The sequence below is a fragment of the Nesoenas mayeri genome (assembly GCF_963082525.1).
Source record: "Nesoenas mayeri genome assembly, chromosome: 23".
Lineage (NCBI taxonomy): Eukaryota > Metazoa > Chordata > Aves > Columbiformes > Columbidae > Nesoenas > Nesoenas mayeri.
Genome location: NC_137574.1, coordinates 871,895 through 899,715, shown reverse-complemented (window position 1 = coordinate 899,715; position 27,821 = coordinate 871,895). Strand labels below are relative to the sequence as shown.

The 27,821-nt window shown below is 49.7% G+C and overlaps 3 protein-coding genes across 11 annotated transcripts; 1 reads left to right on the top strand and 2 right to left on the bottom strand.

Annotated features, from left to right (window-relative positions):
- Positions 1 to 145: 145 nt before the first annotated feature.
- Positions 146 to 16,278, bottom strand: NFYA (nuclear transcription factor Y subunit alpha). Of its 7 annotated transcripts, none has more exons than XR_013923224.1 (10): positions 16,133 to 16,278; positions 13,284 to 13,400; positions 11,786 to 11,872; positions 9,979 to 10,125; positions 7,853 to 7,958; positions 7,195 to 7,361; positions 6,249 to 6,422; positions 5,841 to 5,942; positions 2,604 to 5,114; positions 146 to 363 (listed from the first exon to the last, which is right to left on the bottom strand). XR_013923224.1 is itself a non-coding variant. In XM_080358446.1 (10 exons), the coding sequence occupies exons 2-10, from the start codon at positions 13,356 to 13,358 to the stop codon at positions 5,061 to 5,063; spliced, it is 1,044 nt and encodes a 347-aa protein (XP_080214572.1). In that variant the 5' UTR covers positions 13,359 to 13,400; positions 16,133 to 16,278; the 3' UTR covers positions 2,462 to 5,060. The 7 variants fall into 7 exon arrangements, 6 of the variants coding, with proteins under 6 accessions (XP_080214572.1, XP_080214567.1, XP_080214570.1 ...); XM_080358446.1 differs by lacking the exon at positions 146 to 363 and adding an exon at positions 8,599 to 8,730 and having other exon boundaries at positions 2,462 to 5,114; XM_080358441.1 differs by lacking the exon at positions 146 to 363 and having other exon boundaries at positions 2,462 to 5,114.
- Positions 15,830 to 19,415, top strand: OARD1 (O-acyl-ADP-ribose deacylase 1). Of its 2 annotated transcripts, none has more exons than XM_080358450.1 (6): positions 15,830 to 15,930; positions 16,962 to 17,026; positions 17,554 to 17,698; positions 17,849 to 17,907; positions 18,288 to 18,400; positions 18,729 to 19,415. In XM_080358450.1, exons 2-6 carry the CDS (start codon positions 16,994 to 16,996, stop codon positions 18,829 to 18,831), a joined length of 453 nt encoding a protein of 150 aa, XP_080214576.1. In that variant the 5' UTR covers positions 15,830 to 15,930; positions 16,962 to 16,993; the 3' UTR covers positions 18,832 to 19,415. The 2 variants fall into 2 exon arrangements, with proteins under 2 accessions (XP_080214576.1, XP_080214575.1); XM_080358449.1 differs by lacking the exon at positions 15,830 to 15,930 and adding an exon at positions 16,562 to 16,689.
- A 100-nt stretch (positions 19,416 to 19,515) lies between these two features.
- Positions 19,516 to 27,816, bottom strand: APOBEC2 (apolipoprotein B mRNA editing enzyme catalytic subunit 2). 2 transcript variants are annotated; one of them, XM_080358448.1, is made up of 4 exons: positions 27,381 to 27,816; positions 24,593 to 24,753; positions 21,281 to 21,828; positions 19,516 to 20,753 (listed from the first exon to the last, which is right to left on the bottom strand). In XM_080358448.1, the coding sequence occupies exons 2-3, from the start codon at positions 24,718 to 24,720 to the stop codon at positions 21,288 to 21,290; spliced, it is 669 nt and encodes a 222-aa protein (XP_080214574.1). In that variant the 5' UTR covers positions 24,721 to 24,753; positions 27,381 to 27,816; the 3' UTR covers positions 19,516 to 20,753; positions 21,281 to 21,287. The 2 variants fall into 2 exon arrangements, with proteins under 2 accessions (XP_080214574.1, XP_080214573.1); XM_080358447.1 differs by having other exon boundaries at positions 19,516 to 21,828.
- Between the last annotated feature and the right edge of the window lie 5 nt (positions 27,817 to 27,821).

Below are 27,821 nucleotides of genomic sequence, written 5' to 3'. Positions count from 1 at the left end.
CCACATCCCCTCCCCTCATCCCCAGTTTCATGAAATGAGTAGAAAATATTTGTGGTTATAGATGAACTCAGACATATTCAGAAGCAAAAAATGTTGAATTTCTTTTTAACTTCTCATTCCTTCTGGTTTCTCAGAAGGACGGAAGAAACAAAGCAATAGGATGCCAGATGGGGAACTGAATGATGATACAATATATTCTGCCATACGGCACCCACCTCAGGCGAAGCCTGACGATGTGGCACACATCAGCAGCAGCCTTCACCAGGAGTTTCCTTCCACGCTCCGGAACCCCCAGGCAGTTCCGTTTCCTCAGGTCTGTGCAATGTGCTGTTACCTTCAGAGCTGCAGCTCCACATTCTGGAACTGAAAAGAGAAAAATGGGTCCACCTAAACAAAGCAGCACAAAGCCTTCGGTTATTTGCAGAATTTTGCTGAACTGCACTTAGAAACAATCCATTTTAACCAGTTACTGAAGCTGGATACATGTGGGGTGCGAGGCAGAAAGCAACTGAAAGGATGAGGCACATGGATGCACAAACTGCCCCTGAAAAAATAACTGCACTCTTCTAATAGTCCAGCATCACAGTTCAGCTACTGGCAGCAAATCTAGTGGCAGGCTATGGCATATTTGCTTTTTCCAAATGGCTCTATTTTTAAGCAACAGGCAACTATAAAACCAAATACAGGAAACTTTCTCTCTGGTAGCAACTGATACAGGGCCACAGTCAGAGAGTTGTGATAAACCACAGCACAATGCTTCCTTTGAGACTTTCAACAGTTCATGGAAATACTCACATAGAAAATATTAATTATCACACACTCTGATAAGATCCAAGTCAGCAAAGTGCTAAAGAACTTGGTTATATTAAACACGAGTTGTTTCACGGACTTCAGAGAGACAAGGAATGCACTTGACATATTTTAGTGAACATGGGACTTATTGAAAAGTATGTGTCTACCTCTTAGTATGGTGTCTTCAGCTTGAACACACAGGTGCAGAATTTACACCCAAAGTTATTTATTTTTGTAAACAAATAACTTTGCATTTCCTTGCTATTGGTGCTTGTTTATTAATGCCACACCCATGCTATAGTGTAAATCCAGCTTGACTTTTGTTATAAATTACACACATTTTGATGAAACTACTGAATTTTGTTTTCATGGCGATATGTGCAAGCACCCATTAGGGATTACGGATAAATCCCAAAATTAATCTTACTGAGATTTTAATCTTAATTCCTTGAGTTGGGCCTGTGGAAGCTGAATACAATACAAAAATGGCTTTACTTTTCTGGACTCCAACCGAGGTACTGGGTGGCACGGGGGGAATGTGAAAGGGCAGAGCAGACGCCCCTGAACCACATAAACTCCACTGTGCCTGCGGCTGCTCGTCCAGCTCAGAGGGTGGGAGAGACAGGGGAGAGAAAAAGGCAATTCTGTTGACTGGTCTGACGTGGGTAATGGCTTTTTGCCATTATTTCTAAGATTATTTTGTCCCTCTATTGCAAATGCTCTGAAAATAAAGTTAGGACCCCTCTGCCCATAATAAGAGACGAGGGAGTCAGTGTGTGTCCCTGCCCAGGCCTGCAGAACCCCCCGCCCCTGCTCTGCAGCCGGGGCCCAGCCGGCCCTGGGCCGCACTGCACACAGCCAGGGCTGCCTGGCAGGGGGAAACTACCGGGCAGCTTTATCTTCATTGTTAGAGCTGTGATTTTGTCCTTCAAACAATAATTGCTGTGCATCCTCTTTCCTCATTGCCCAGACTCACCGAACATTTCCCTCACAGTCGAAGGACGCACAAAAGCAACACTGGCCAGCTCAGAGCAGCGATCCTTGTCTCTCCCAGCTCAGGGAGGCCAATTCCAGCTCCACGAGGGTCACAGAAGAACTCGGAGCTGCGAGGCCAGGCCTCTTTCTACCCTTCTGCAGCCCCCTCACACAACCCACCCCAGGGCCGCCATCTTGAGCCGCTCCCTCAGCCTCCCAGAAAGGGCGGCAGGGCGAGATGCTCACCAGCCAATCAGAGGTGTCCTAGAGCAGCACCCGTCCAATGAGCACTCTTACTGGGACGCCCCTCAGCCAATCAGTTTCCAGCACTCAGCACGTGGGCGGGCAGAGCAGTCCCTTCAGGCCGCAAAATGGCGGGATGGTGACAGAGGGGACAGGAGAGGCTGGGACAGCTCGCTGGGATGGGGCACAGGGGACAGGACAGGACAGGACAGGACAGGACAGGACAGCTCGCTGGGATGGGGCACAGGGGACAGGACAGGACAGCTCGCTGGGATGGGGACACAGGGGACAGGACAGGACAGGACAGGACAGCTCGCTGGGATGGGGCACAGGGGACAGGACAGCTCGCTGGCTGCCTCAGCATTTCTCAGCAGTGCTCACAACACTGCTTGCCCACGCTGCTCCTTGACTGAAACAAGGAGAAGGCCTAAAAAACAGCTAAAGCTTGTGCTCAGTTTATAAATTTTTATTAGCTGGATAGTGTACACAGTACTTACAATTGCATCTATTAAAGACCAAAATACACTTGGAAAAAATGCATTATATATAAAAAAAAATTATAAACTTTAAACTATATACAAACTTTGCCTTACGTTACGTTAATCTCAGTTCCCTCGCGCAGCCGGTCGCGGAGGTTTTCTCCCCGCTTTGAACGTGCGAGGCCTGGGAGCCCTGGGAGCCCTGGGCGTCGCTTGAGGAGCGTTCTCCACATCCTGTTCTTCCATAGGAACCCGGGGTTCGATCATTCGCCGCTCCCGTGCGCTCTGGGTCAACCTTCGCTCGCCCTCCCCGAGCCGCTCCCACCCTCATGCACTCGGATCCGTGCTCTCCAAGTGGAGGTTTTGCTCAAGTGTAGCCAATCCACAAAGAATTCTCACTTGATGACGTCTCCGATTTAACAAGCTCACCCAGGAAAAGCGTGCAGACTGTTTTGGTAACGTGGTTGACCAATAACTCCAATCTCACCAAGCAAACGCTGCTTTTAGAAGTGAACACGCATAACCCAAAGCAAATGAAAATATGACAGGAGCACTCAGGCTTTCACATCACTACTTAAAGTATTAACAATAAGACTTTCTATGTAACACAAATCCATAGGTCTTAATACACATTCTACAGCCATGGATCAGAGAACCTATACATGAAGGGCTTATTGGGAAAAAAGTTCTAACTGTTTTAAAGAAGTTTACAAGTTCTTTAAGAAAAGAAGTAATTACTCATTAAAAAAACCAAACCTACGTCAGAGCAATCATCTTGCCTCCCTCACTGCAGCTCTCAGAGGGGTTTCTCCAGAGATCAGCCAGCAGTTGACGAGCAGAAACATTACAGAGGCGCTTACTCAGCACAGAAATATTACTCCGGCACTGACAAAATGTACAGATGACCTAAAAAAATATTTACAATAATGCTGAAAATTCAACGAAAGCAAATTTTTTGTTACACTGTCACTGAAAGAGAGCTACGTGCTTCCTGAAATGGGTGAAGGAAATGCTGGGTGAGGATTTCACAGGCGCCAACTGAGGAAGTTAAGCCCCATCCTTTCACTGGCCAGGGATTTTAAGGCAGAAGCAACCAAAGGCACAGAAGATGCCACCTGCAGAGGGAAATAAGTGCCTTTTGAATCAGAAAAAAATCCTAATGTTAGATCTGTGAGCAGAACATTGTATTACTATACAAGACAAAATCAAATGTAAGAAGGTTTGAACATGAAGAACTAAGCCACCTCCTCACGGGGTGCAGGCGGCACCGTGTGTCCAACGGCTCCTTCCTCAGCTTCGGGAGAACGTGGAACTAAAAATTCAGGAAGAAAATGAACTGAGCTCCATTTAGAGAACCCAGCTGCTCAGCTACAGGTGCCACATCTGCATTTCTTTGCTCTTTCACTGGCTGTGCGCCTCCCCGGCCGGCTGACCTGAACGAACACCGTCACCCGTCACCTCAGCATCGCCTGCTGCCACCGCGGCATCCAACGCTTCACATTTCTGCTCCCGCTTGTATTCCTTCCCATCTTCTCATACTCTTCCGTCTAGTATTTTTCTGTTTGATCCAAAGTAGGTAGGATTCTCAAGGCTCTGTCTTTTGGGATCCTCCCAGTCTTCTACAACTTGCTTGTGGAACTGATTTAGAACAGACGTCAGGAAACACCGTCACAAAGATGGCCAAGTGCTCTCACTCTGAGATTGCGGATTTTGCCTTTTGGAGGAACCGCGCTCTGGACGGGCAGGTTAGAAGGAAGACTTAAAAAAAAAAAAGCCTTTGGAAGAGACTAAATTATAAATTTTAATCCTTTTTATACTACCATCCACTTTTCTTCCAAAGCACCAACTACTGGCAATAAACATACCAAAAAAATACCAAGAGGTTGCTTTTACTAATTACATCCCTACCCCATGTCACCCTCCCCCCTCTTACTTCTTGGAACGGATGCACAATATATCAAGTCCTGCAATCATCTTGAAATCTGTCTATCGTTGCCACTGCATTGCTGAACTTCTCCCAGGGAAGAACTTGCTGTTTGCATATTTTAATGGAACCTAAACCAACCCCTTTCAGTTCCGCCGGTGTCCGAAGTCCCTGCTGGGAAAACCAAGTACGGCGGCGCAGCCGCGCAGGGCCGGTTGCTGTGAACCAGAGGTGTGTCTGTAACACGAGGGACAGGGCTCCCAGGGCCTGTGCTGCCCCGCTCCAGCGCGCCAGTTATTGCTGATCACCGGGTCAGCGGCCACTCTCTCCCGTGGCCAATCTTAATGCAAGGGATGTTTAAAATCAAACAAACAAACAAACGACAAAACGCATGAGCAGCCAGACTCTGAAATCCCTGCGCTGGATCAGAAGAGTGTACAAAGAAAGTCGTTAAGTTTCGATTTGTTGAGTCAACTGCGGTTAAAATATGGACCACGCACTGAAAACGTGGTGCTTGTTCTGTAGAAAAGGACAGGCTGATGTGGCGATTGTCCCACTGAAAGACTCGCTTGGAACACCGGAAAGGTAGGACAGACTTGCAGAAGGGACGGGAGTTGTACTCAGTTGGTTGTTTTCTTTAGCAGCGGTTAGGAGACTCTGATCATCTGTGTCATCGCTTCTTCGTTGGCCTGAGTTGGATCCTACAGACACAAAGTACAAAACATGTTCTAAGATCAACGTTTTCCAGAACAGTGGAGAGAATCACGCACAAGTGTTCCCAGGGGGAGACACTCCTGCCCCCTCCCTCCGTCTCTAAACATGGAGTGTTTTGCCTGGGTTTTACAGGCCAGTGTAAGACAATAGGATATACAAATCCCAATAGTTCCTAGATTTACTGGTGCTCTAGTATTTGGGACAGATTCCACTTCAGAATAAGAAATATTCTTCTGCTAAAGGCACAGGTCTGCTTTAAAGCACTAATCAACAGAATTTGCTAATTCTCCTCTCTCGTGTCCCTTTCTTTGAAAATCCATCTTGCACTTTTAATGTAAATTGATAAACAGGTAAGAATCAGATATTCACATCTGGTTTATTTTCAATAAGATGTATGATAAGGCGTCTCCACCTTTAATTCACGTACAAAAATACTGCTGGGATGCAACCAGAAAGGCTGCACAGACTGTATTTCTTAGGACAAAAATTACAAGCATTATTGCTATAATTTTAAAACTCAAGGCAAACAGACACTTGCTCTCTACAACAAGTGAGACAGGTTTCTTCACAATGCCCGAAATATAGATTCAAAGGCAGAGAGGGATGGAGGTCGGCAGCTTCGCACGAAGAACAACCAGAACAGCGACAGCTCTAGCGAGTGTCTGTTGTGCGCAGCCGAACGCAGCCCTGCCCGAGGCACAGCCACAACTCACCTGCATGTGAGGACTGTCCTTCTCCTTGGGCGAGAAGAAGCGCCCACCTTCTCCCCGCTTCCTGGCCATGGCGTGGCGGTGCCGGGACTCGTGCAGGTATTTCTGCAACGGGATGAAGGAGGTAAGGAGGGACCAGCCCGTTTGAGTCCCGCGCGGTGGGCAGGGAGAGCCGCCTGCCCTTCCCCATTCCCCAACATCGAGCCTTTACAGTAAATGCCCGTTTGCAATACAGCTACAGACACACCCAACAATGAAAAGCACATGGACAAAGCGGGACTGCCACCAAAATACTGCAGTGTAGGTCGTGAACAGCAACAAAAACGAAAGAACACTTTCAGATCCTAATCCTCGTTTGCCAGCCTGGGTGTTTTTCTGTAACCCTGGATTAGATCCCAGTTGCATTCTCACCCTTCTCTCCTTGGGAATCTTCCCCTCGGCCTCCAGCTTGGCCCGCGCCTGCCTCCTCTTGAGGATGCGGTGGTACTGCTTGGCGTTGACATAGAGCGGCTCCTCCTCCAGCATCTCGGCTCCGGGCAGCGGGATCCTCTGGATGGCCGGGACCGACCCGGCGCCAGGGACCATCTGCACAGAACAGCTTTTCAGAGCTCGGACAGGGAACGCAAAAAAGTAATTTGACGAACAGAACAGTTCAAACGGAAAGCGTTTGGGTTTTGTTCAGATAATGCAGCTACTTAAATTAAAAGGAGTAATAAAATTCTTCTCAAACTGCAGAACAAATTCAAACAAATCAATTACTTATCAGTCATGCTTGTTATTTTTCTGAATGGAAAAATTTCTATACAATATACAATTCCATGACCATGTTAATGCTTCTTGTAAGTGTAAGCATACAGGACATGCCCACTGCTTCCCTTTCTTTCTGCTTATCACTTGTTCGATTTATATGATAATTTCAAAGCAGTTCTTAGGCAAATATTACTGTAGAGCTGCTGACATCTAGTGGGGACAAACAGTAAAATTCAAGTTAAGAGGCCTCACACTACAAAGAAATAAGAATTAACAGAAGCAGCACTCTTGTGAATCAGAGAAACAAATACTAAGGGATGCTCAAGAAAAGCAATAGTGGATTCAATGGTTTAATCCTCTGCTTCTCAGTTCACAGCTCATTTGGAATTTCAGATTCCAGATTTCTGCACTCAATCTGCTGTGAGAGAAAGCCCAGAATACACAGTCCGCAGCAGGACATGGGCCACTAGAACTGACAGCTTTGATTGTTTAAACTTGAAACAAATGGGAGCTGTGAGGACACTGAGCATATTAAGATGACATCAATCGCAGCCACCGGTTTGTGTACAGACATCTTAAACCTCCAACTCTGAAAGTACCGACATACCATAACCATTCCGCCTGAATTGACGACATTTCCGGCGACCGGCAGCGTCACCGTGACAGTGCCCTGTCCGCTGCTGGTCGTGTTGGTGTTGGCTCCCGTCTGGACAATTTGCGCTCCAGCCAGACTGGCTGCGGGAATGGTGATCATGCCTGTAACAGGGACTGTGACTGTAACAAAACAGAACACAAAAGAGAGGGGAAAAAAAAAAAAAGAAAAAAACAAACCAAAAACATGCACACAGAGAGGAGGGAACACCGTTAGTCCCGCTTCTGCGTTTTACTCATTCATCCTTCCATAACATGCAAGAAGACTCAGAATAGCATTGCAAATTATCAACTCAATTCCAGCACGAGGTCCTTGTACTTGTGCTTTTGCATTTGTATCCGCACAGCAATCCCGGCGTCAGCCCCCAGATCACGCACCCTCAGGTGCAAGCTGAAGCGTTTCTGTTCTAACAGCCCTTGCCAAAGCAAAGAGCCACTTTTTATTGTTCTGGGGAAACACCCGCGCACGGAATCCCTGTGTAACCACATCAACACGCAGCCTCCGGGCCGTGTCACGCGCTGGCAGCCCTGGCGCGGCAGCCGGGTGCTCTCGGCACGAGCCGCAGGGCGCTCAGCCGCGCGGTGCTGTACCTTGCTGCAGGATGGTGCCGTACCTTGCTGCAGGATGGTGCCGTCAGCGTTCACGGGCTGGTACACTATGGTCTGCCCTTCCGCCGCCTGCGCCACCTGCTGCCCTTGAACGGCTATTTGCTGCTGGGTCTAAACAAAATAGAGAACACAGGAACTTTACTAATTGCTTATTTCTCCAGTTTTACAATTCCTGAATTAACACACGGTGCTTAAGGTGTTTCAGGCATCTATTTCTTTTGCTTGAAAACCAGCATCAAGAAATAGGATGGAGCACAAACCATCTGAACTGGAGATGAAATACCTAAAGCATTTATAACGTACTTTTTCTAACACTGTAGTATTTAACATTGCAAGAAACGAGTTCTGGGTTTCCTGTCTCTCTGTGAACATGTTAAAGAAGAACTATTCCGCTCAGAAATTTAATTCTGGTCCTAAACAGAAGGATCAGCAGAAAGCCCAGGTATGACTAGACCACTTTACAAAATGGAAGTATGGAATTAACAATACATCGCGTTTCCAGATTTCAGACAGACAAAAACAACCAAGAACCAATAAAATACAGGAACACAATGGATAAAAACATGCAATCTATTTGTTCTGCCCCAGAGTTATGTATGAAAACACTACAAAAATATGAAAATTATTCTCAAGTTCTCCTCGATATTAATAATTCCTTTTTTTTTTTTTTTTACTTAACCACAGCTTAAGGCATTTGTCAAGTTTCTCTTCCTGTGTCTGCCGAGCAAACCCTTTCATGCTGTGCAGTTACCTGTGTCTGGCCAGCAGTAACTGCAGTCTGGGGCTGCTGTATAATGATCTGCTGGGTCTGGCCCTGCTGGCCCTGTACCTGCACAGCCTGCCCACCTTGAATCTGAATCTGACCTGGCTGGACCAACTGAATCTGTGGAGAAAGAGTCAGAAAGGAACATTAACTAGGCCTCTGGTTGCTCCCTCCTTGGCCTCAGCATCACCCAGTCATCTCGGAGGATGATTTACTGGTGCAAAGAACAAGAAAGCACCGATTCTTCTCTTTTTTCCACTTGAAAATGAAGCGCTTTAATTCATTCCTCCCTGTGACACAGCAGTCACAACCATACACAACAGAGGAAACATTGCATAGTCATGTCATTACGCTCTCGCAGTTCTCCACTGCTTACACAATAAAACAGTCAAAAGAAAGCAATTATTCACATGAAACTAGCAATAATAATACTCAGGTGAAAGAAAAAGAGGACTAAGATTTAAGCTGTCTGCAGTGTTAATTATCCAGCGTACAGAAGTACTCCTGGATATAGATAAAAGTTGTCTTTGGCTTTGCAGAGACGTCTTTCCACCAACGTGGAACATTTCCTAGGTTAAAAAAGTAACATGGATCAAAGCTTGTGCTTAAAACCCCAGTTATGGGATCTTCATCCAACAAGCAGAGTGTAAAGAACCTAACACAAAATGTATTGTCTTCCTACACAAAAACATTGTAAATAAACCTCTCCCAACAGCAAGACATCGTGTCTCTTCCTGAGCTGTGACCTCGATGCTGAAATCCCATTCTCAAATCACAAAACGCTGCCATTATGCCACTGTTAAGTTCTTCCCCGTGTATTTGAGGAACACGCTTTGAGCACCTGTTTAGATTTAAAAACTGGCTTTTAAACAAATATTTAAAAATAACTGCTTCTAATAAAATCCATCTTCTATACCTTCTGCAGTATAGCCTCCTGTGCAATGGAAATGTTTAAATTCACCTCCGGCTATTATGTACTTGATGACCTCAAGTACAAGTCATTTTCAAGAAGATTTCTTAAAAAAAACATCCTCTTTCTGAGCCGTGAATGGAGCAGGCGCCAGAGCAGCCGCTGCTCGAACGCGCCGGTTACAGCAGAAATAAGAAAACCAAAAAACCCCAAACCAACTCCAGCTGTTTTGAATGGACTTCGTTTAAAGGTCTGCACCATTCCGTAAAACACGAGAATCAAATACACCGAGCCTTTTCACTGCACTACCACGCAGCTCCCTGCGCGGCCCACGGCTGGAGAACAACCGGCCGTGCCTGGTTGGTTTTAAGCGCCGCGGCAAACGCGCGAACTGCCCGGCAGGAACGTGACGGTTCGTTCTCTCCAATCTGTCTCCGATAAGACGGGGGTTGGCTCACCTGCTGCAGCCCCTGCGTTCCGGACACCGGGACCTGCATGATGGTCTGGCCCTGGCCGCCCGGCACGGCCTGCACCATGATGGGCTGGCCCGTGGACGTGATGAGCTGCCCCCCGCTCACCTGCACCATGAGCGGCTGCCCCTGCACCTGCAACGGGAGAAAACAGCACGATGAAACACTCCAGTGACGCCCGGCCCGTGCCACGGAGTGACCAGAGGAACTCGGCAATGGCCACTGACCTGGCTCCATAATCGCCATCAAACACTCTCCGGGATGTGCTACTGGATTTAGGAAATTATCTTTTGCTGTTGCAGACTAACCCAAACTTGCAAGTCTAATAGCAGTAAAGCAGGAAAAGCATGGCGAAATTTTCCAGACACGATATCTTCATGCACAGCCCGAGAGCAAATGTAATAAAAGAAACTTCATTATCCACATCACTATTACTAATCTTTAATTGGGGCTCCTAACAAGAAGCAGCTCTAAATAAGCCATCCTGACAGAGCTTCTGAGTAGCTTCAACTCTCTCCAATTACATGCTTACATTTCCATTTCCTAACCGATATGTAGAATGCGACATTCTTAGAGAATCTTTTCATGGTTATTAAGTGAAATTAAAAATGTAACAACACAAAATGTAGTTCAGTAATGAAGAGTGAAAGAAAATGAGCAGGAGCCACTTCTTGCCCCAGTAAGGCTCACAATGGGTCTGCAAATGCTGTGTAAGTCTCTGGACTCTTGGAGCAGGAGGGTCTCTGGGCACTAAAGAGGCCAATGACAAGGGGAAAACCGCTCTGTTCAAACACCCGCACCCACTGCGGGCCCAAATTCCCCACAACGCTTTGACAGTACCGCTCCTGCAGGGCCTCCCGTGAACTAGGTAATGGCCCTTGCTCCGACTCCTTAGAAACAAGAGCAGCACAACGGGACAAACAGTCACTGAGTTCTTGGGTTTTCTACCTGTACATTTCAAGAACATGCAACAGCAAATCCTCTCTGTTCAAGCACTGTAAAATACCGGCCACACGCCAGTACATACTGAACTACCTAAAAAAACCCTTCACTTCATGTAGTTCAAATACATCACTGAATTATATGCTAACGCATCCACAGAAACAAACAGTGATCAATGTCCTACACAGAATACTGTGGCTCTAGAGGTCACCTAACGCTCTTGTGACACCGTTCTGCTCCTCAACCTTGTAACTACTGTATACGAGTCCCTTAAAAACTCAGTAGCACTTGTTTTGCATTACAACAGAGATGAGCATGCTCACGTCAGCCACAGAGGAGCACAGCCAGCAGAAAGAAAAATGGTACATTCCAGGATACCTGTTAATGTATTAGAGCAAGCCAAAAAGAGAAAGAAGGGGGGACACATGAGGATGATTCTTCAAGCTGGTGGGTCACCCGCTGCCTCTGGCTTTCTTTCATGTAGTGAAGACACAGAGCAAGTCCCAGTGCCTATCAGAAATCTAATCTCCTTGAAGCTACATGACATCCTTGGGTTTTATCTCTTGACTGTTACTTCCTTATCTTGGTGTTTATTCCTTTTAAATCCCATTCCAACCACCATTCACTTTGAGAATTGCAGCAGCAGAAATTGAGGAATGCACCGGCAGGGCTCCTGGCATGCACCCCGGGTCCAGCGCAAAGCTCTTCACAGAAACCTACAGCCAGCGTCAAGCAGAACTACCGCTAACCAGTGTTCCTGTTCCTGTCTGAAACCCTGGGAAACACAGCGTTAGACACGTGGCGATGGTGAGAGTCATGCAGTGCTCACGAACACGATGAGAGAGGTCACCACTACCTGGAGGGTCTGGACTTGCTGGCCTGAGGCAGATGCCACCTGGGCCTCAGTCTGCAGCTGGACAGCGGTGACACCCCCCTGCTGCTGGAACAGGAACAGGGACAGCTTCAAACACGGGAACGCTCGCACAGACAACACCCGGCTGCAACAGGTAGATTTAAAATTCATACACACTGCTCTGGGAACGTAAGGGATGGGAATACGTTTAGCAAACCTATGAGCGGAATAGCGACAGAAACACATCTGGCACCGACAGGCTTCAGTGTCCCCAAAACATCTCTTACAAGGGACGTGAGAGATTATTTCGCAGAATTTAAAATCTCAGCTTCAGCGGTTTCGACCGCTGCTTTCGCCCTTCATGTTTCCTTTCACTGCCCAGGTTTCTTACTGTGAAGGGGCTCCAGACTTTTGTCCCCACAATAAGGGCCACCAGCTCCTTTCTGTGCAGAACAGCAGCACAAATGACTGCGGTCTGAGCTTCAGCCAAGCCACCCGCACCAACGTCCTCCCACCACTGACCTTCGGAGCCCACAGGAGCAGCTACATCTAAAAGCCTCTTCTATCTTTAGCCGCTTTAGTAAGACTCCCAAATAATCTGTGCTAACTGCGTTAGCGTTTTGGGAGGTGAAGGACATCTCTCTGCTAAAAGCTGCACTACAACACGCCTATTAAAAATTGTTTTAGAAAAATAGTTCATGTCAAATACAACACAGGCTTTAAGAGTACGTACTAAAAATGATACATATAATAAAAACATAATCCGGTCGCTCACTCATTTGCCTGACAAACTAAGAAACTCCTCTTGCCTTGAACTAGAGCATAAGATGCAACAAAAATCCCACAGCCGCACAGCTCATCTGGGAATGCGTTGCTGCATCTGAATGGTGAAGCGTAATAAGAGCAGAAATCCTTAAAACACCAGCCCCGCTCAGCTGCACATTAAACATGAACCAGAAACCTCTTTCTAGAATGGATGAATTCATCCCAAACTACACGTTTTATTCCAGCTCCTGTCTTGTGTGTTTGTTTTGATCCACCAGTAGTTCTAAAACAAAGGATCTCAACACATACTTGTGAGGAAGCTGGAAAAGGCCTCTATAGGCTTCAACAAAACCTATTTCAATTTTGGGAGAAATCTACATCAGTCTTTGTGGACAGCGGACTGTTTGGATCAATATTCTGTTCCCTCCATTTTCAGAGGGGATTTGTTACTTTCCCCACATCACTACCAGTCTGCAAACTCCATACTACACCAACATTTGGTAAACTGTGTACCTGCATTTTTATTAATTTAATTTTACAATAAGTATTTTTTTTAAATTATTTACTCTGACTTGAAGTCAAGTCACTGGGCACTGGTGAGGTGACCCACGTCAGGTAAACGTGCAAGCAGACAGTACCGCGATGCACCTGGCTGCTTCTGACACTGAGGAGCACAAACAGCTCTGCCGCTCGGCGCCAGCACCGTCCGCTCACCCAGCACCACCTCCCGTACCTGCTGCTGGATCTGGCCGGCCTGGACAACGATCTGCTCGGTGGAGCTGCTGCTGTTGGCTGTGTACTGCTCCATGGCGCCCAGCGCACCCCGACAGCCACGCCGCGGCCCGTGGGTCTGCAAGACAACGAAAGTCAACGGGATTATCGTCCCAAGGTTTGAAGATCAGTGTTATCTCACAGGAGGTGAAGAGCAAACTATCTGCTGCACTGAGGTCAGAATCACACAGTAGGAGCCGCTGTCCCACCGAGGACCTACCTCCCTCATGGCGCCACCTTCCCCCGAGTGACAAAACTCAGGTATTAATTTCAAGAACACAAAACCTGAGTGAGAAGCAAAACCTATCAGTCTCAAGTCTGCCGTTATCTTCAGTGAATCAAACAGCAGCTGTGAACCCGCTTCTCCTCCTGTTTCACCCCTTGAGTCTGCATTTCTGGGCTGCAGTGGCCTACACCGTATTTGGGGGAGGACACGTGTGTGACTGCTGAAAACCTCACAAAATACAAAATTTAGGTGTAAAACCAAACTACATTGCAAGAATTCAACACAGCTGAGTCAAACTCTTTCTCCTTCCCCACCTACGCAGCACTCCCTCCTCATCTCCTTCGTCCTGCTCCCGGGTATTTTGAAAGTCAGCAGACTCCTCAGTGCTTCCATCCTCTTAGTGCCCCCATTTCCTGGACCGTTGGCTACACACATGAAGAACATGCTGCTGAAACCAAATACTTGGTCCCGTTACCTCCTTCTCCCTCACATTTCTTCTCAGCTGAACCACCACGGCAAGAATTCTTACTATTGCTTTTAATGAGGTATTTGATTTACACTGACTGCACAAGTACCTGCCACACTAGTGGAAGAGCAGCTTTAATCTTCAAAGTCTTACACAAGAAAAAAAAGAGTCCTTCAGTTTTCAAAGAAACACACAAAAAACTTATTAACAACTTAACCCAAGCGTAGCAGCTGCTGTGGTTCCCACTGCAATGGCACCTTGCGCACCTCCTGCTCTCTACTTCAGAATGTCCTGTGTTCATCTGATGAACACTTCATCTTTCCATCAACTCGCTCCTCACTGTGGGCTAAGAAAACACACCATGATTTTACATTGGGTTGTTTTCCTGCACTTTAACACCAAATGTTGCTTAACTAAAAAAGAACACAATTAAGCAATGTGTACCGTGACAGACCAGACACATGCTCATCTAGGGGCACAATCCTTGTACTCTGGTGTCAGAACCTTCTCGGTCCCCATCAGATCTTTTGTCCAGAACAAGGATGGAATGATCACAGCGATAACCTGAGTCACAGCACTGAAAGGCACTATGTTTTACTGTCATTTTAACTCCAGCCTGTCACAGCCTGCCAGAATAAGAGAGATATTCTTTCTGAAAATGTACCGAGGTTCTCACTTTGATTTTGCACTGCACAATTGATTTCTGCCCTAAATGTCTGTGGGCCTGTCAGAAAACGGCTCCCACATTTCGCTCTCCAGGGAATCCTTTCAATAGCAACCATGGGATGCAGTGAAACCTATTTGCCCAAAGTTCTCTGGCTTCCGTAACGCCACAACCAGTAACTGGGCACAGGCGTGTGTCTGCTCGGAAACGCCGCTTCACACACCCGGCATCAAACCCGTCCCGTTCATTTAAGACATCAGCAGCACTGTGATCCTCACTCTGCACCAGCTGTACCAGCCAGTTACAAACACAGGATTGTACAAGTGCGGGATCACAGTCCTCCAAGGGATTAATTACCTCATTGCCCTCATTAAACCCCGAGCAGCAGCAATACTGCATCCCAGTTACACTGCAAAGCTCAGGGATGCGGCTCCAGGGCGTCCTCCCTGCGCTGACCCCACCGCGGCTCCTCACCAGGCCCCTTGAGCACCAGCATCACTCACTGCTCTGGTTCTATCCACATATATTCATATGTGTGTATATATATATATATGAGGCTATAGAAGCTACATCCCTTGGCAAATGAGCTACAGTAAGCACTAGTGCGATAAGCTGTGCAGGACTTGAACTGGGTTGAAAGCAGCATTTTCAAACGTGTTGCACCCAGACACAACGTGACTGAACCGGCCGCGGTTTCCAGGACAGAGCCCGCGATCTGCCGCCCGACTGCTGTCCTGGTGGGCACCGGCGGAGGACAAGCGCCCACGCAACGCCAAGGGCAGGGTTCAACTGAGCCGCAGCACAGCCTCATCTGCTTCGGGGCAGAATGAAACACCCGGGCCCCAGGTTTTGTTTCTGATCTCCCTATCGAACGTGCCAGTCGGGGAGTTCTGATTTCCCCGCAGAAAGCCTGAGCCAGGCGCGGGCGGGACGCGGGGGGACCCGCACCACGGCCGTTCCCAGCACGTGGGGCCCGTCTGGCGCCAGGTGCGCTCGGGGCAGGCGGGGGCGCGCAGGCGCCGCACGGCAGCCCGGGGAGGAGGGGACAGAGCCCGGCCCGGGCAGGCGGGGAGGGGGAAAAGGGGCGGCCCGCGGCCCATCTGTCGGGCGGCTCCCCCGCTCCGCTCCCCCGCCCGGCCGGGGGAGGGCGGGGCCCCACCGGCTCCCGTCCCAGCGGCCCCGCACGAGCAAGGCCGAGCCCGCCGCGACCCTCCCTGCAGCGGCGCCTCCTCGGCCCCGCGCCCGCAGCTCCGGTACGTCCGGTACGCCCCGCCCGGGCCCTCCCGTCCCGGTGCGCCCCCCGCCCGGAGCCGCCGCGCCCCGGCCCCTCGGCTCCGCCAGCGCCGGCCGGCCGGGCCCGGCCCTGCGAGCGGCCTCCTGACTGGTCACTCGGCCCCGCCAATCCCGGCGCTGGGGCCGGCGCTCGGGGGCTCCATATTGGCTGCTCGCACTCACCGTGCCTCGCTCCCCCGGTTCGGGTCCCGCGCTGATTGGCTCCGCTACCGGCCCCCGAAACCCAATCAGCGCCTCCACTCAGCCGCCGCGCAAAATGGCGCCCAACCCCGAACAAAGGCGAAGGAGGGGGCGGGCACGGGCGGCGCGTGCGCACGGGCGGCCCACGCCCCGGATGGCCCCGCCTCCCGGCCCCTCAGCGCCGGGCCCCGCCCACCCGCTCCCCGCCCGCCCGCGGCCACTGCGCCTGCGCCCCAGGCGGCGCTTGCGCCTTTAAAGGCAACGCGCGAGCACCGCCTGCGGCTCCACCCTCCTCGTCACGCCCCAGGCTCCGCCTCGGGCTGTCTTGCGCGTGCGCCGGTAGGTTGTCCCGCAGAATGTTCTGGGCGCGTACCATAGAGAGGACGGTCCTCCCGCGTGCCTAGAGCGGCGCGCGGCGGCCATGCTGGGGTGACGCTGAGGCCGCCGCGGGAGCCCGGCCCGGCCGATGTGCGCGGCGCTGGGGCGGCTGCGGGGGCTCCTGCGCTCCGTGCCCGCCGCTCTGCGCGCCGGGCCCGCGGGTCTGGCTCCAGCCGCGTCCCGGACGGGCGGGGGTGGCTCGCGGAGGGTGGAAGGCCTGTGGTTGCCGGTTGTGTGGTGACCCTGCGCTGGGCCCTGTCCGTGCCCGTGGGGCTGCAGCGGAGCTGAGTTTCCAGCCTCCTGCGCTGGCCGTGGGGTGTCTGGGTTGTCCCAGCTGTCCTGGACATAAAGCAGGCTCGGCCTCTCCCCTCTTGGCACACCAGCTGTTGCCTGGCTTGAGGTTCCTAATATCTGTTTTTCTCTCATCTTTCAGCAGCAGGAGCCTTTGCCACCCCCCGCTGCGCTATGGCCACCGACTTCAAGGATCAGGATGAGAGAGTGTGTACAAAATGCGTTATCTGGGCTCCTGCTGCGATGTGTGTCTCTAGAGACCTTCCTGTTCCCCAGTCATGCGGCAGCTGGCTGTGCTGTGTAGCTTTTTGGAGGAAAGGGGCTAATACTATTAAATGTCTTGTGCTTTTGTGCTTCTGTGAGTGATGCAGCTGTTGCAGAGCAGCACAGAGCTCACCTGCCCTGTTAGCGGGTGAGGCGCCCGGTGCTGGCACTGACTGCTGGGACGTGCGCTGACCCACTTGTACGCCTTCATACATAATTTCCCTTTTAAGCATCGACTTTGTAAGATTAACTGCTGAGTTTGCACGTGCTGCTCATAACTGATCTTGTAGAAGAGATCTGCCTGTATATTGCCTTCGTAATTCATGGAACTCATTTGCCTGTGGGCTGCATCTTAAATTCACTGCCATGCAGCATTGACTGTACAGGCTGCCAGGTCCCTGTTACCCGAGTGTTCTCCGAGCCCGTGCTCTTGGGTTCTGTGTAGTTACTCTTCCCTTGGTGTTTTCCAGATCAAGTGCGTCAAGGGGGACCTGTTCTCGTGCCCCCCCACGGACGCCCTGGCGCACTGCATCAGCGAGGACTGCCGCATGGGCGCGGGCATCGCCGTGCTCTTTAAGAAAAAGTTTGGAGGGGTGCAAGAGCTGTTGGATCAACGTGAGTAACACACGTGGGGTGGACGTGCAGGGGCCGAAGGGAAAACCCCGATTTCCAGCAGTAAGGGGATCCCAAGCTACTTGGAGTGCAGGGGGAATTATGTAGTGGAATATAACTTTCAAAAACACCTTTTTAATGCCTTCACTTTAGAAAAGAAGACCGGGGAGGTGGCAGTTCTCCAAAGAGACGACCGATACATTTACTACCTGGTAAGAGTGGGACACTACTCAGGCACTTCCTGTAGCTAAACTATGTTATAATAGACTTGATGATAAGCGCTTTAGTAGTTGTGGTTTTTTAGGTATATTCTTCTAAATAAGAAGTATGAGATGTGTTACCTGAACGTTGCTAGTTGAGGAGAAGCCAAGCTGTCTTGTGTTTGTGTTTTTAAACTTTAAATGGATGGAACTAGCCACTAAATTATACTATTTTTAAGCTGTGAAACGTAGTTCTTTTTCCAAGTGGTTTTGTCATCATGGTAGCAAGTCTGGGTGTGGAGTTTGAGTGCAGTGGAATGTGTTTTTTGAAAAGAAAGTAGTTTGTGGCGATTGTGCCAAAGGCAAAACTGATCGTTTATATTTATACTTAGATTACAAAGAAGAAAGTTTCTCATAAGCCAACATATGAGAACATGCAGAAGAGTTTGGAAGCCATGAAAGCTCACTGCCTGAACAACGGAGTTACGGACATTTCCATGCCGAAGTAAGAAAATCAATTACTGTGATGTAAATACTTCAGTGTTTCCTGTGTAGGAGGATGATTGAGATGATCCCCCACTGTGAAATAAGAGTTCAAGAATCCACTTCTATTTAACTTTTTCGTTCAGTTGTGCAAATGAATTTGCATTTCACCATGTGTTTAAATTACAGCAAAACATACAGGCTTGGTTGTTTACTTATTTTAACTGTATTATGTTGATTTATGGTGAGCTGAGTTAATACCACATAACATTGTACCTGCCTGAAGGGCTGATTGTTCATAGCCCGCTCCAGAGCGACCGTTACAGCTGGTTTGATGTCTTGTTTTCCAGGATTGGGTGCGGACTTGATGGCCTGGATTGGAATAAAGTTTCAGCAATACTTGGGGAGGTGTTTGAAGACACAGATATCAAGATCACGGTTTACTCTCTGTGAGGACAAGAGCTCAGGGAGCCCCGTTTCCTTTGCTTCTGGGAGTGGAAACCTGCTCAGCCGCTGCGGGGGAGAGCGCATGGTTTGCCCGGGTTTCTCCCCAGCACAGCTCGCTCTTGTGTTGGCAGCGACTTTAACACAAAAAACACCCCAAAAGCCCGAGCCCCAACACAGCTCACCTGTGATGTGCTGTTCAGGGAGCCCGTGGGGACGAAGGTGTTTGGAACCCGCAGGGTGTTCCCAGTCTGTCCTAGCAAGCCACCAGGTGTCACTGGTCCTCCACCCACCCGCTTAGTGCTGCTGCTTCGAGCTGCCGGTTCCTCTGCAGAGCAGAACAGGAGCTGCTGTTGCTGAGGTGTTCGCTGGTTTGTAGTTATGGTTCTTAATCGGGAGCTGTGGAGCCCTGTCACTCTTTTACTCAAGGTTCCGCACTGTTGTGTCTGATCTGCTGCTCCCTTGGTTCCCTACAGAATTAAAAAAACTTTCTTCTGGCCACAGATAAATTCTCTGTTGTTGTGATGAGATTGCACTCAGTATAAATCATGCTGCCAACATGAAATAAATACCTGTTCCGCACGCTGCTGCCAGATCAGAGCATGGTCATTTTTGCTGAATGCCGCTGTGTGTGTTGTGTCCGCAAGAAACAGTGCGGGTGCAATTCTGAGCAGTGTGGGTTAAGCTGTATTGTGTGGTCTCTTTGCTGATCAGTGTCTCAAAGATCATCATATTACTGCTGTCTCTGTTTCTTGACCACCCTTTGTAAACTTGTTTTTGGTGGGTAATTGCTGTAGCTAAATACACAGCTGGAAAAACTCTAAACTCAGTAAGCTAAATAGGAACTTGGAGTATTTAGCTGATCTGGAGTGGACATAAGAGCAGTCATTGATTTAGTCCTTATGCTTATTAATTTTGTAAATCTAGTGGCAAAGAGAAGTCGTCCACAAGTCCACAGCAGCTCCACAAAGGTGTTCTCATTGTTGCTTTTTGTTTTCTGGAAATTGATGCCAGAATGTGGTGCAGCTGTGTGAGGTGAGAGCCGTGGCCGGTGATGTGAGAAACTGATGGAGCAACAAACCTGAGCCCATTCAGTGGCTGAGCTGGCAAACGCACCTGTGACCTCGGCTGGTCTGTGCTTTGTTTTATACGGGAAGCAGTTTGCCCATATTCTCTGTGTCTCCCTCACTTGTTTGCACTCTGGAAATCTTTTTGACATTTAGTGATTTTTCCCTCCTCATGTTGCTGTACTTCAGCTGGGAAATATGTGATGTGTGGCTGTCCCAGGATGCCTTGCTTGTCACATTACATTTAGGACTTGCAAATAGAGAAGAAGGAATAAATGGGGCTATAGGTTTTTGCAGTGACTTCCAATTTTATTTCGCTTCGCTTTTTCCAGTTCTGTATCACAAACATCATTGAACAAGGGGAGAAAGTGTTTGAAGTACTTGGAGTTCCATCATAACATAGAATAGGCCATTTAGTCCTAATTCAAACCACAACTCTGATTATTGAGGACAGAGGAAGAAAACTGAAGTGTGGTTTTTACATTTCATCTTAAATCCCATTCTTTTTAACATTTATGTCCTTTCTAAACACATTTATCTAACGGGCAGCTTTGTTCTAAGGTCTTTTCTCATGAAGTGGGTCCTGCAGCCTGTGCTGTGTGTCCCCGCATCGCTCACAGGGACATTGGCACCTTTTCCTGTGAGCAGAGGCAGCGTGGGTGAGTTTGGGGTGGGGAGGGAGAACAAAACAAACCACAGAATTCCCAGACACGGGAGGTGTGTGGTGTGGATGTATTTGCAGTCCGTCAGGGCCTCGTCCGACAGAGGCTGGTGCTGGTTCTGCAGGAATCGCGGCGTTGGAACGGGGAGGGTCCCGCGTGTCCCAGTCTGTCACACTTCTCCTGCATCTGCTCTCAATTGGTCCTGGGGAGGGAAAAAGCCACAGTAGAAGCTTCAAATGCTTTAGTGTTCTATGGGTTAAATAAGTGACTCTTGAGTACCTCTTAAAAAAAAGGGGATTCTGCAATGGTAACTCATTTCCTTTAGTGGTTGGGGTGTTTTCTGAGGGGACTGGACTTTGGGAGTGGGGGAAATCCCCCTTTTTTCTACATTCCTCTTACTGTCTCCAGATGTGTCCTGAACATCACGCATATGGGGAACAACATTTGTACCTAATGACCTGAGTACCTTTTTATTCTTTATTCCTGGAGGTGTTTACTCTGAGAAGAAAACAACAGCTGCCAGTCCCTTAGGTGGCTGCTGTGGGAGCTCTCTGTAGCGTTACCCCCAAGGGCTCAGGGACGGTCTGGGATTGTTTTCGGCATCCAGGTACGTATGAGGGGAAGAGCAGCTGAAACTGGCTCAGGGTTACACCTTTAACAACCTAAGAAAGAAGGACTCTGTAATACTAACGCGAGGAGACGCATGACCCGCTGGAAATCCTCACTCACGTGAGCTTCAGTGCAGAATCTCGGCCAGCTTTTCCTCGTAATACTGGAAGTTCTCTTGAATGTCCTCCCACGGCGCGAAGGCCTTTGCTTCCTCTCCTTCCTCCTGTTCCACAAAGTTCTGCCAGACATACTCAAAGTCTTGAGGCTTCATGATCCTCAGCTTGCAGCCGGCTGCCTTCATGTTTTTCAGGGCCGCCTGCATTTCTGGCTCTTCCCACATGAAGAGCCGCCCGACCATGATTGTCAGACGCAGATTCTTGTTCTTCTTCAGGGTCTCGGTTATCCGGTCGGCGCAGGTCGCGCAGGGGCTGGAGGAGACGTACCAGGTGACGTTGTAGCGGACGCTGGACTCGCACTTGGGCAGGATGGTGTTGAAAAAGGCCATTTCTGCGTGGGCGGCTGCGTGCTCGTCTTCCAGGTAACCCCGAGAAGTCACCGACTCTTTGCCTTGGGTCTCGACAACGTAGCATAGGAAGGTTTTGTTCCTGCCCGAGCTGTATTCCACGTTCCTGAACTGGAACTTGAAGAATATGGCTGGGAGGCGCTCCCTGTAGAGAGGGGAGAGGAGAGAAGCATCTCAGAGGTCGATCACAGGGGTTATGGCATCGGTTTAGTGACAAGTGGCTGTGTTTCTCTGCATTAAAAGGAGATGCCTTTTAATAGGAGGATAAAAATACATTAAAAATTACAAGTTATTGAACTGAGCTCCTGACTGAAGGGGTGAAGGAGGGAAACTGCATCATCTGGTAGCGCCTGTGTTCTCTGACAGGTACCAGGCTGCCCTGGAGACATCAGTACAAGAACCGGTGCTTGAGGGATGCTGGGTGGAGAGCCGGAAAAGATACTGCTGACAACGTGCCTTGTGACCTGCCAAGTGCTGCAGAGAGTGGGAGCGAAGACTGCACAGCGCAGCCAAAGAGAAACAGTGAAAAGTGGGAGCACAACATTTCATTGATTACGCACTGATCATGATCATCTGGTATGTTGTGCTCCTCTCATCCGAGCTTTGGGTGGGCCTATAACCCTGATACATGAAACTGTAAGTATTGTGCTGTCTAAATACGTAACTCAGAGTAAATTACAGCTATTGTCAAGCTGCTCTAGCTGTGTTATTTTAGAAGTTTAAATACAAGTCTTCATAAATGTTGAATTCCCCTTGCAAAGTTTCAGACATTTCTCTTCATGTTCCATATTTGTCTTAATGCAGCCGGGAGTTTTCTTGTGTTATTGTCTGAAAGATGCTGCAAACGGGTAGGATGTATTCTTTAGATTTAAATATTTGTTTAGTGACTATTTGTACCATGGTCTCAGGTTACCTGAGCTGATAAAGCACTGTCCTTTTGCTTGCTCTGTGACAGCTATTCACAAATAAAGACGCTCCTGCTGGGCCCATTGACCACGGAGTCTGTGCCCATGGGGTACCAGGAACAGGGATCCCTCACTGCTGGGGGAGCCTCATTCACACCCTGGGCAAGTATCAATAAATATGTCTACTTAAATGTCATGAAATAGGCACAGATGGGGCTTATATCTCTCCAGCGCTGTGTTGAGCCAATGTTGACAAAAAAGAGGTTGATATTCTTAAACAGAACGATCAGGTTCCCGGTATTTTCTTGTTGAAGCCGGGCTCCTTGGAGCTGTGAGCAACAGCTTGAAAACTTGGCTGTGCGTCATAAAATGCCCCTAATCCAAGGGCTCAAACTGAAATGCAGTGTAATTGAATTTAAGTGCTTCCACAGCTGCAGTTATGTGTTTTCTTGTAATTCACACAACTGGCTTTACTGGCTGAAAATCTGTCAATAATTAGAGAAATCCGAACAGGGGTCGTACCAGGCTGGGGCGCAGTCTGCACTCACTTCTTGAAACGAAAGTAGGAATTGCTGGACCTCTTTCAGGGTCCTTTAGGATTTCTGCTTTACTTCCTTTAATAGCCAGTGAATTAGTAATAAGCTGATACTCAGAGGACACTTAGTCATGATTCTGCAGGAACTCACCAAATAAATAAGCGCTTTTCCAAATAGCGTCGTGACGAGGGTGGCATGAATACGCCCACATGACAGCTCTGCGATCCCTTACAAACACCCGAGTGCCTTCACTTCAGAAACTTAAACTTTCCTGTCCCTCGGTACCAGGGTGTAGAATGTGACAATCCGCTGGTACCAGCTTAGCATGGGTTAGGATGTTAACAGGAGGCTCCGTGCATCACCAGCCCGTCCCCTGTCCCCCGCGGTTCCTGCACGGCGGCTGCTGAGCCCCAGCAGCTCTTCCCTTCGTCCCCTTCCCCTCTCTGAGCACACGCCATCCCTGCCGTTCTCGCTGCCACCTTTCTGCCGCGCAAAGTCATGTCATCAAATCATTGTATCGCGGGATGACGCTGGGAAAGCATTTTTCACCCGTGAGTAGCGCACCTATTGCTATCCATCTCGTTGGGTTAGCGAGGAGGTTTTCAGAAATGCCAGCCAAATTGCATTTGCAGAATCGCTCTTACCGGTGACCGTGTCACAGGCAGGAGGATTCCAAGGGGGATTTAGACCTGGCCTGAGCTTTGCCTTCGAGCAGCTGGAAGAAATTCTGGGTTTGGTTTATGTGCTGGGAACGCCTCCGTGGTGACTGCTTGGGAAGAGCAACATGGGGCATCTTGCTGCTACTACAAGGAGCATTTTGAAACGCTCGGAGCCAGCAGATCACCCAGGTTGTTTTCTTTTGCAGCTGTCGTTACGCCTGGCAGTTCAGCGTCCCAGCAGGTCGCTGTTCTCTGCCTTTTCCAAGGGCCGGGCTCGGTGGGGCGAGCGGAGCCACTTTGCTCCCTCAAAACCGCCTCTGTTTTTGGTGCCTGTCTGTGCGTCCGGCTCTTCCGAAAGTCACGTTCCAGCACTCTGTATGGAGCCCTTGAAAACATGGACTTCTAGCTCTCCTGAAAAATCTATCCCTTAGGTCCCTAAAGCAAATCAGCCATAGCAGGAGCATTTTTCCTGATCCACAGATAGAGAAACTTTCAGACAAGAGCCATTGATCACAGCAAGAAATCGATATTCAGTGCTCGCCAAGGGCTGACACCTTCCATCCCCATGCGCCAGGCAAGCGGCCCTGCTGCGGGGAATGGGTCAGTGCCATAGAAACAGACCTGCTTGTGTGGAACAGACGTGTCTGCCTGCCCGGTGTGGATCTGTCCTTCGTAAAACCCAGCAGAGCGTTCAGCAAAACCCCACAGTAGCAAAAGCAATCCTTGCACCCTCTAAGAGCACTCAGAAGGCCTTTGAGCGTCCCCACTTCACTCCTTCGCACCCTCCTATTTACATCCAAACCTCTTACCCTGTCACGATTTCAAACGGCGGCAGGTCCTCCCGCTTCAACTTCTTCTTCTTCTTCTCCTCGCCCTCCTCCGCGGTGTCGGGCTCGCCATTCTGCGCACTGCTGGGCTCCTCCTGCTTCTCCGCCATCCTCCCAAGTGCCGCGGTGTTAAGTTATGGCCACTGGGAAAAAGAAAGAGCGATTTCTGAGAGCTCTGGGCAGAGGAGACGGCAGCGGGAGGAGGGAAAACCAGAGCTGGGAGTTCCTGCGCTGGGCCCAGTTGTCGGGAGCTAAATATGGAACAAGGCAGCAGCGCCGGAGGCTGGATGGGGCAGGACGACCAGCTCTCAGATGTCGCCTCCTTCCCTCGCTCTCTCTGGGTCTTTGTAACAATCCCTCTCGCTCCCCTTTTAATTTAAAATTAAGTGACGACTTTGCTGTGGGCGGGTTAAGCAATGGACAGAAAATCCTGGAAGCAGGAGTATCTATTTATCCACGGTGTGACAGATAGCTGGCAAGACGCGGAGCTGGCGGCTTTTCCATCTGCCTTCAATGCCAGTTTATGGTGTCGCTGACCTTGAAGGACCACGGGTTTGGCTCCGGCCAGCGAGGGAAGGGACAGTCCCTATTCCATCTGCTGAAAAACCCCGTTGTTGGTGGATTTGGCCCCAAAGGCGCGCGGAGCGTCCCGGCGGAGCGCTCAGCCTGCCCGTCCCGCACCCGCGCACTGCATGCAGCAGCACAGCGGGGATCCGGCTTGGCGGAGCCGTTGTCGCTCGTGCTGGTGTAAACGCAGCCAGAACCTTCTCCCACCTGTTTTAAAACCAGCCCTATTCGCAGTGGGCAGAGCTGCTGGCGCAGGGCGAGCCCGAGCACACGTGCTGAGCGTCTGCCCGTTGCTCTGCGACTTTTCTCCGGTGCCTGCGTGTCTGAAAGGTTTTCTTGACACGAGTTTGGGGTGTTTGGTTTGCACTGTATCAAGCACATTTTGTGAAGAGGCTCCGGGAACTTGGCAGGATACCCAGGTGTAATGAAGCTTTTCAATGAGCTCTAAAAAGACTATTGTATATGTGGGTTGGGGGAGATTGTATCTTTTTACCTCCTTCAGGATTATGTGAACCAATTTCTCACTCTAAATCATTTGAAGTTTGTATAAATCCCATGTGAGCCAAGCCCAAAGAAAACCCGAGTAGGACTTTTCTGAGCCTAATCCTGCTATGCCATGAGGGCGGAAGTGAATGGAAAATGTGTTACTGAGCAGAGCTCGTGTCTTAGCCAAAGTGGGTTGGAAATCACATCGCCAGCATCTTGGGTTCTACACTTAGTTCAGAAGCCAGCGTTGTCAGGGTTTGGATGAATATGAAATATTAAGCAATATTTGATTGAGTATTCAGTCTGTGCTTGGTGGAAAAGCCGCTCTTGGTTTGAGGAGGATAAACTGTCTCATAGAAATCAAACAGATCTGCAAACCTGCTCTCAGGCCAAGCCGGTGCTGGTGATGCTGTGGTCAGCTCCTGAGCGGCGCTGGAGGGGTCTGCACAAAGTCAAATACATTTGTGCCATCGGGCACATAATTTAATGTCATAGCTAATAACTAATATTACCGTTGGGGTTGGTGACACTCAAGCGCTGTTGGTTGGGACAGACCCCGTTGGCGGTGATGAGGAGCTGTTTATCTGGGGACTGTCACAGCTGGCACGGAGAGTATTGTGACAACAGCGCAGTCAAGGATTTGACAAGTTCCAAGACATCCTATCCGTGGAACGTATATGTTTCATTTTAATGGTGCAGAATTTTATTTATTTTTAAGCTTAAAATAGTTTCCTGGAGGACAGGTGGAGTGTTTTGCCTCTCGCATGGCAACTACGCTCCCGTTCCAGCTCCCCTGTCCAATTACTCTCACCTTTGACATTTCAGGCAGTGTTTTTGGGGATGGGAATCCTCTCTTAACGAGTGACAGCTTGTTTCCTTCTTACCCTTATACCTTAAAGAAGCATTTCACCCCCTCTTCAGCCCCCTGGACCCACTTCTCTCTATTTCTGGCAGCTCTCGATGGCTCGGGTCCCTGCAGCCTTTGGCTCCCGCGGGCCGGGCCCCCGCCGGGCTCAGCGCTGGCTCTAATCTAATCTGGGGAATGTGGCCGCGGGACTGTCCCCGGTGCGGCCCTGCCAGCCGCTCCGCAGCTCCATCTAGGGCAGCGCAGGACCGTCGCGATCCTCCCCCTGCAGCGCCTGCCGCGCCAAAAATATAAAGGGACACCATGGAGCTGCTGTCAATCTGACATTTCGCGTTAGAGCCATAGGAACGGAGGCTTTGATCGGTTCTGTTGGGTTGGTTTTAAGTGACCCTGGCTCCCCCGAAGCGCACACGTGTACCAGAGTGGGTGTGCGTGGGGTGGAGGAGCGAAGCCAGCGATGGAAACGCTTTTCCGTCGGCTCGTTCCCAAGAGCGGGGATGGTCCCCTTGCGGCTGATCCTCTGCCCCGCGCGTGGGGACCTGATGTGGCCGTGGGGGCCATGGAGCCGGCTCCATCCCCTGCACACCCAAGCTGGGCTTTCCCGCCCCAGCCCGTCCCCCATCCCGTGGCAGCTGTGTCCCACATCTGGCAGCCTGTTCTCTGTTTCTAGAGCTCTGGCCGCACCGTGTCAGGGCACCGAGGCCGAGAGGAAAACCCCTTGTGGGAGCAGCTTTCTGGCTTAGCTGGAATATTGGATATTGAGATCCAATCCTACGTCATTCCAAGTCCAGAAGAGTTTCTCTATTGACTCTAGAGGCATATCTGAACAATCTCTTGACTTTTTTTCCCCACCTTAAGCAGGTACTCGAACAGTGCTGTACTGCCTTGACCCATCTCCCGGCACGTCAGCTGCCGTTCCTCTAGTTGCAGCAGGAGTTACTTTCCTGAAGTTAAAATGGCTTTTATCCTTTCCTGATCACAAAGGGACTGTAGAAGAGACCTTGCTGGGAAAAGGAGCTTTTTATTGCATTCTCGGGCTGCAGGAACATTTTCTGAGAGATGTGAGTGTGAAATAAGATACCGGCTGTGTGAGTCATGGCTCAGCCGTGCTCTCTATTCCAGGGGGACAGCTGGTGGCACTAACAAAACATCTCCCTAGATACATTGTCTGGCAGCGATCCCCCTCCTGCTTTTTCCAGCTGTAACTACCGCTACGTGACAAATAAATAAACACTCTGACAGTGATGTGCGGAGGCAGCTTTCCCTCCCGCGCCCCGCAGGCTCCTACCTGGC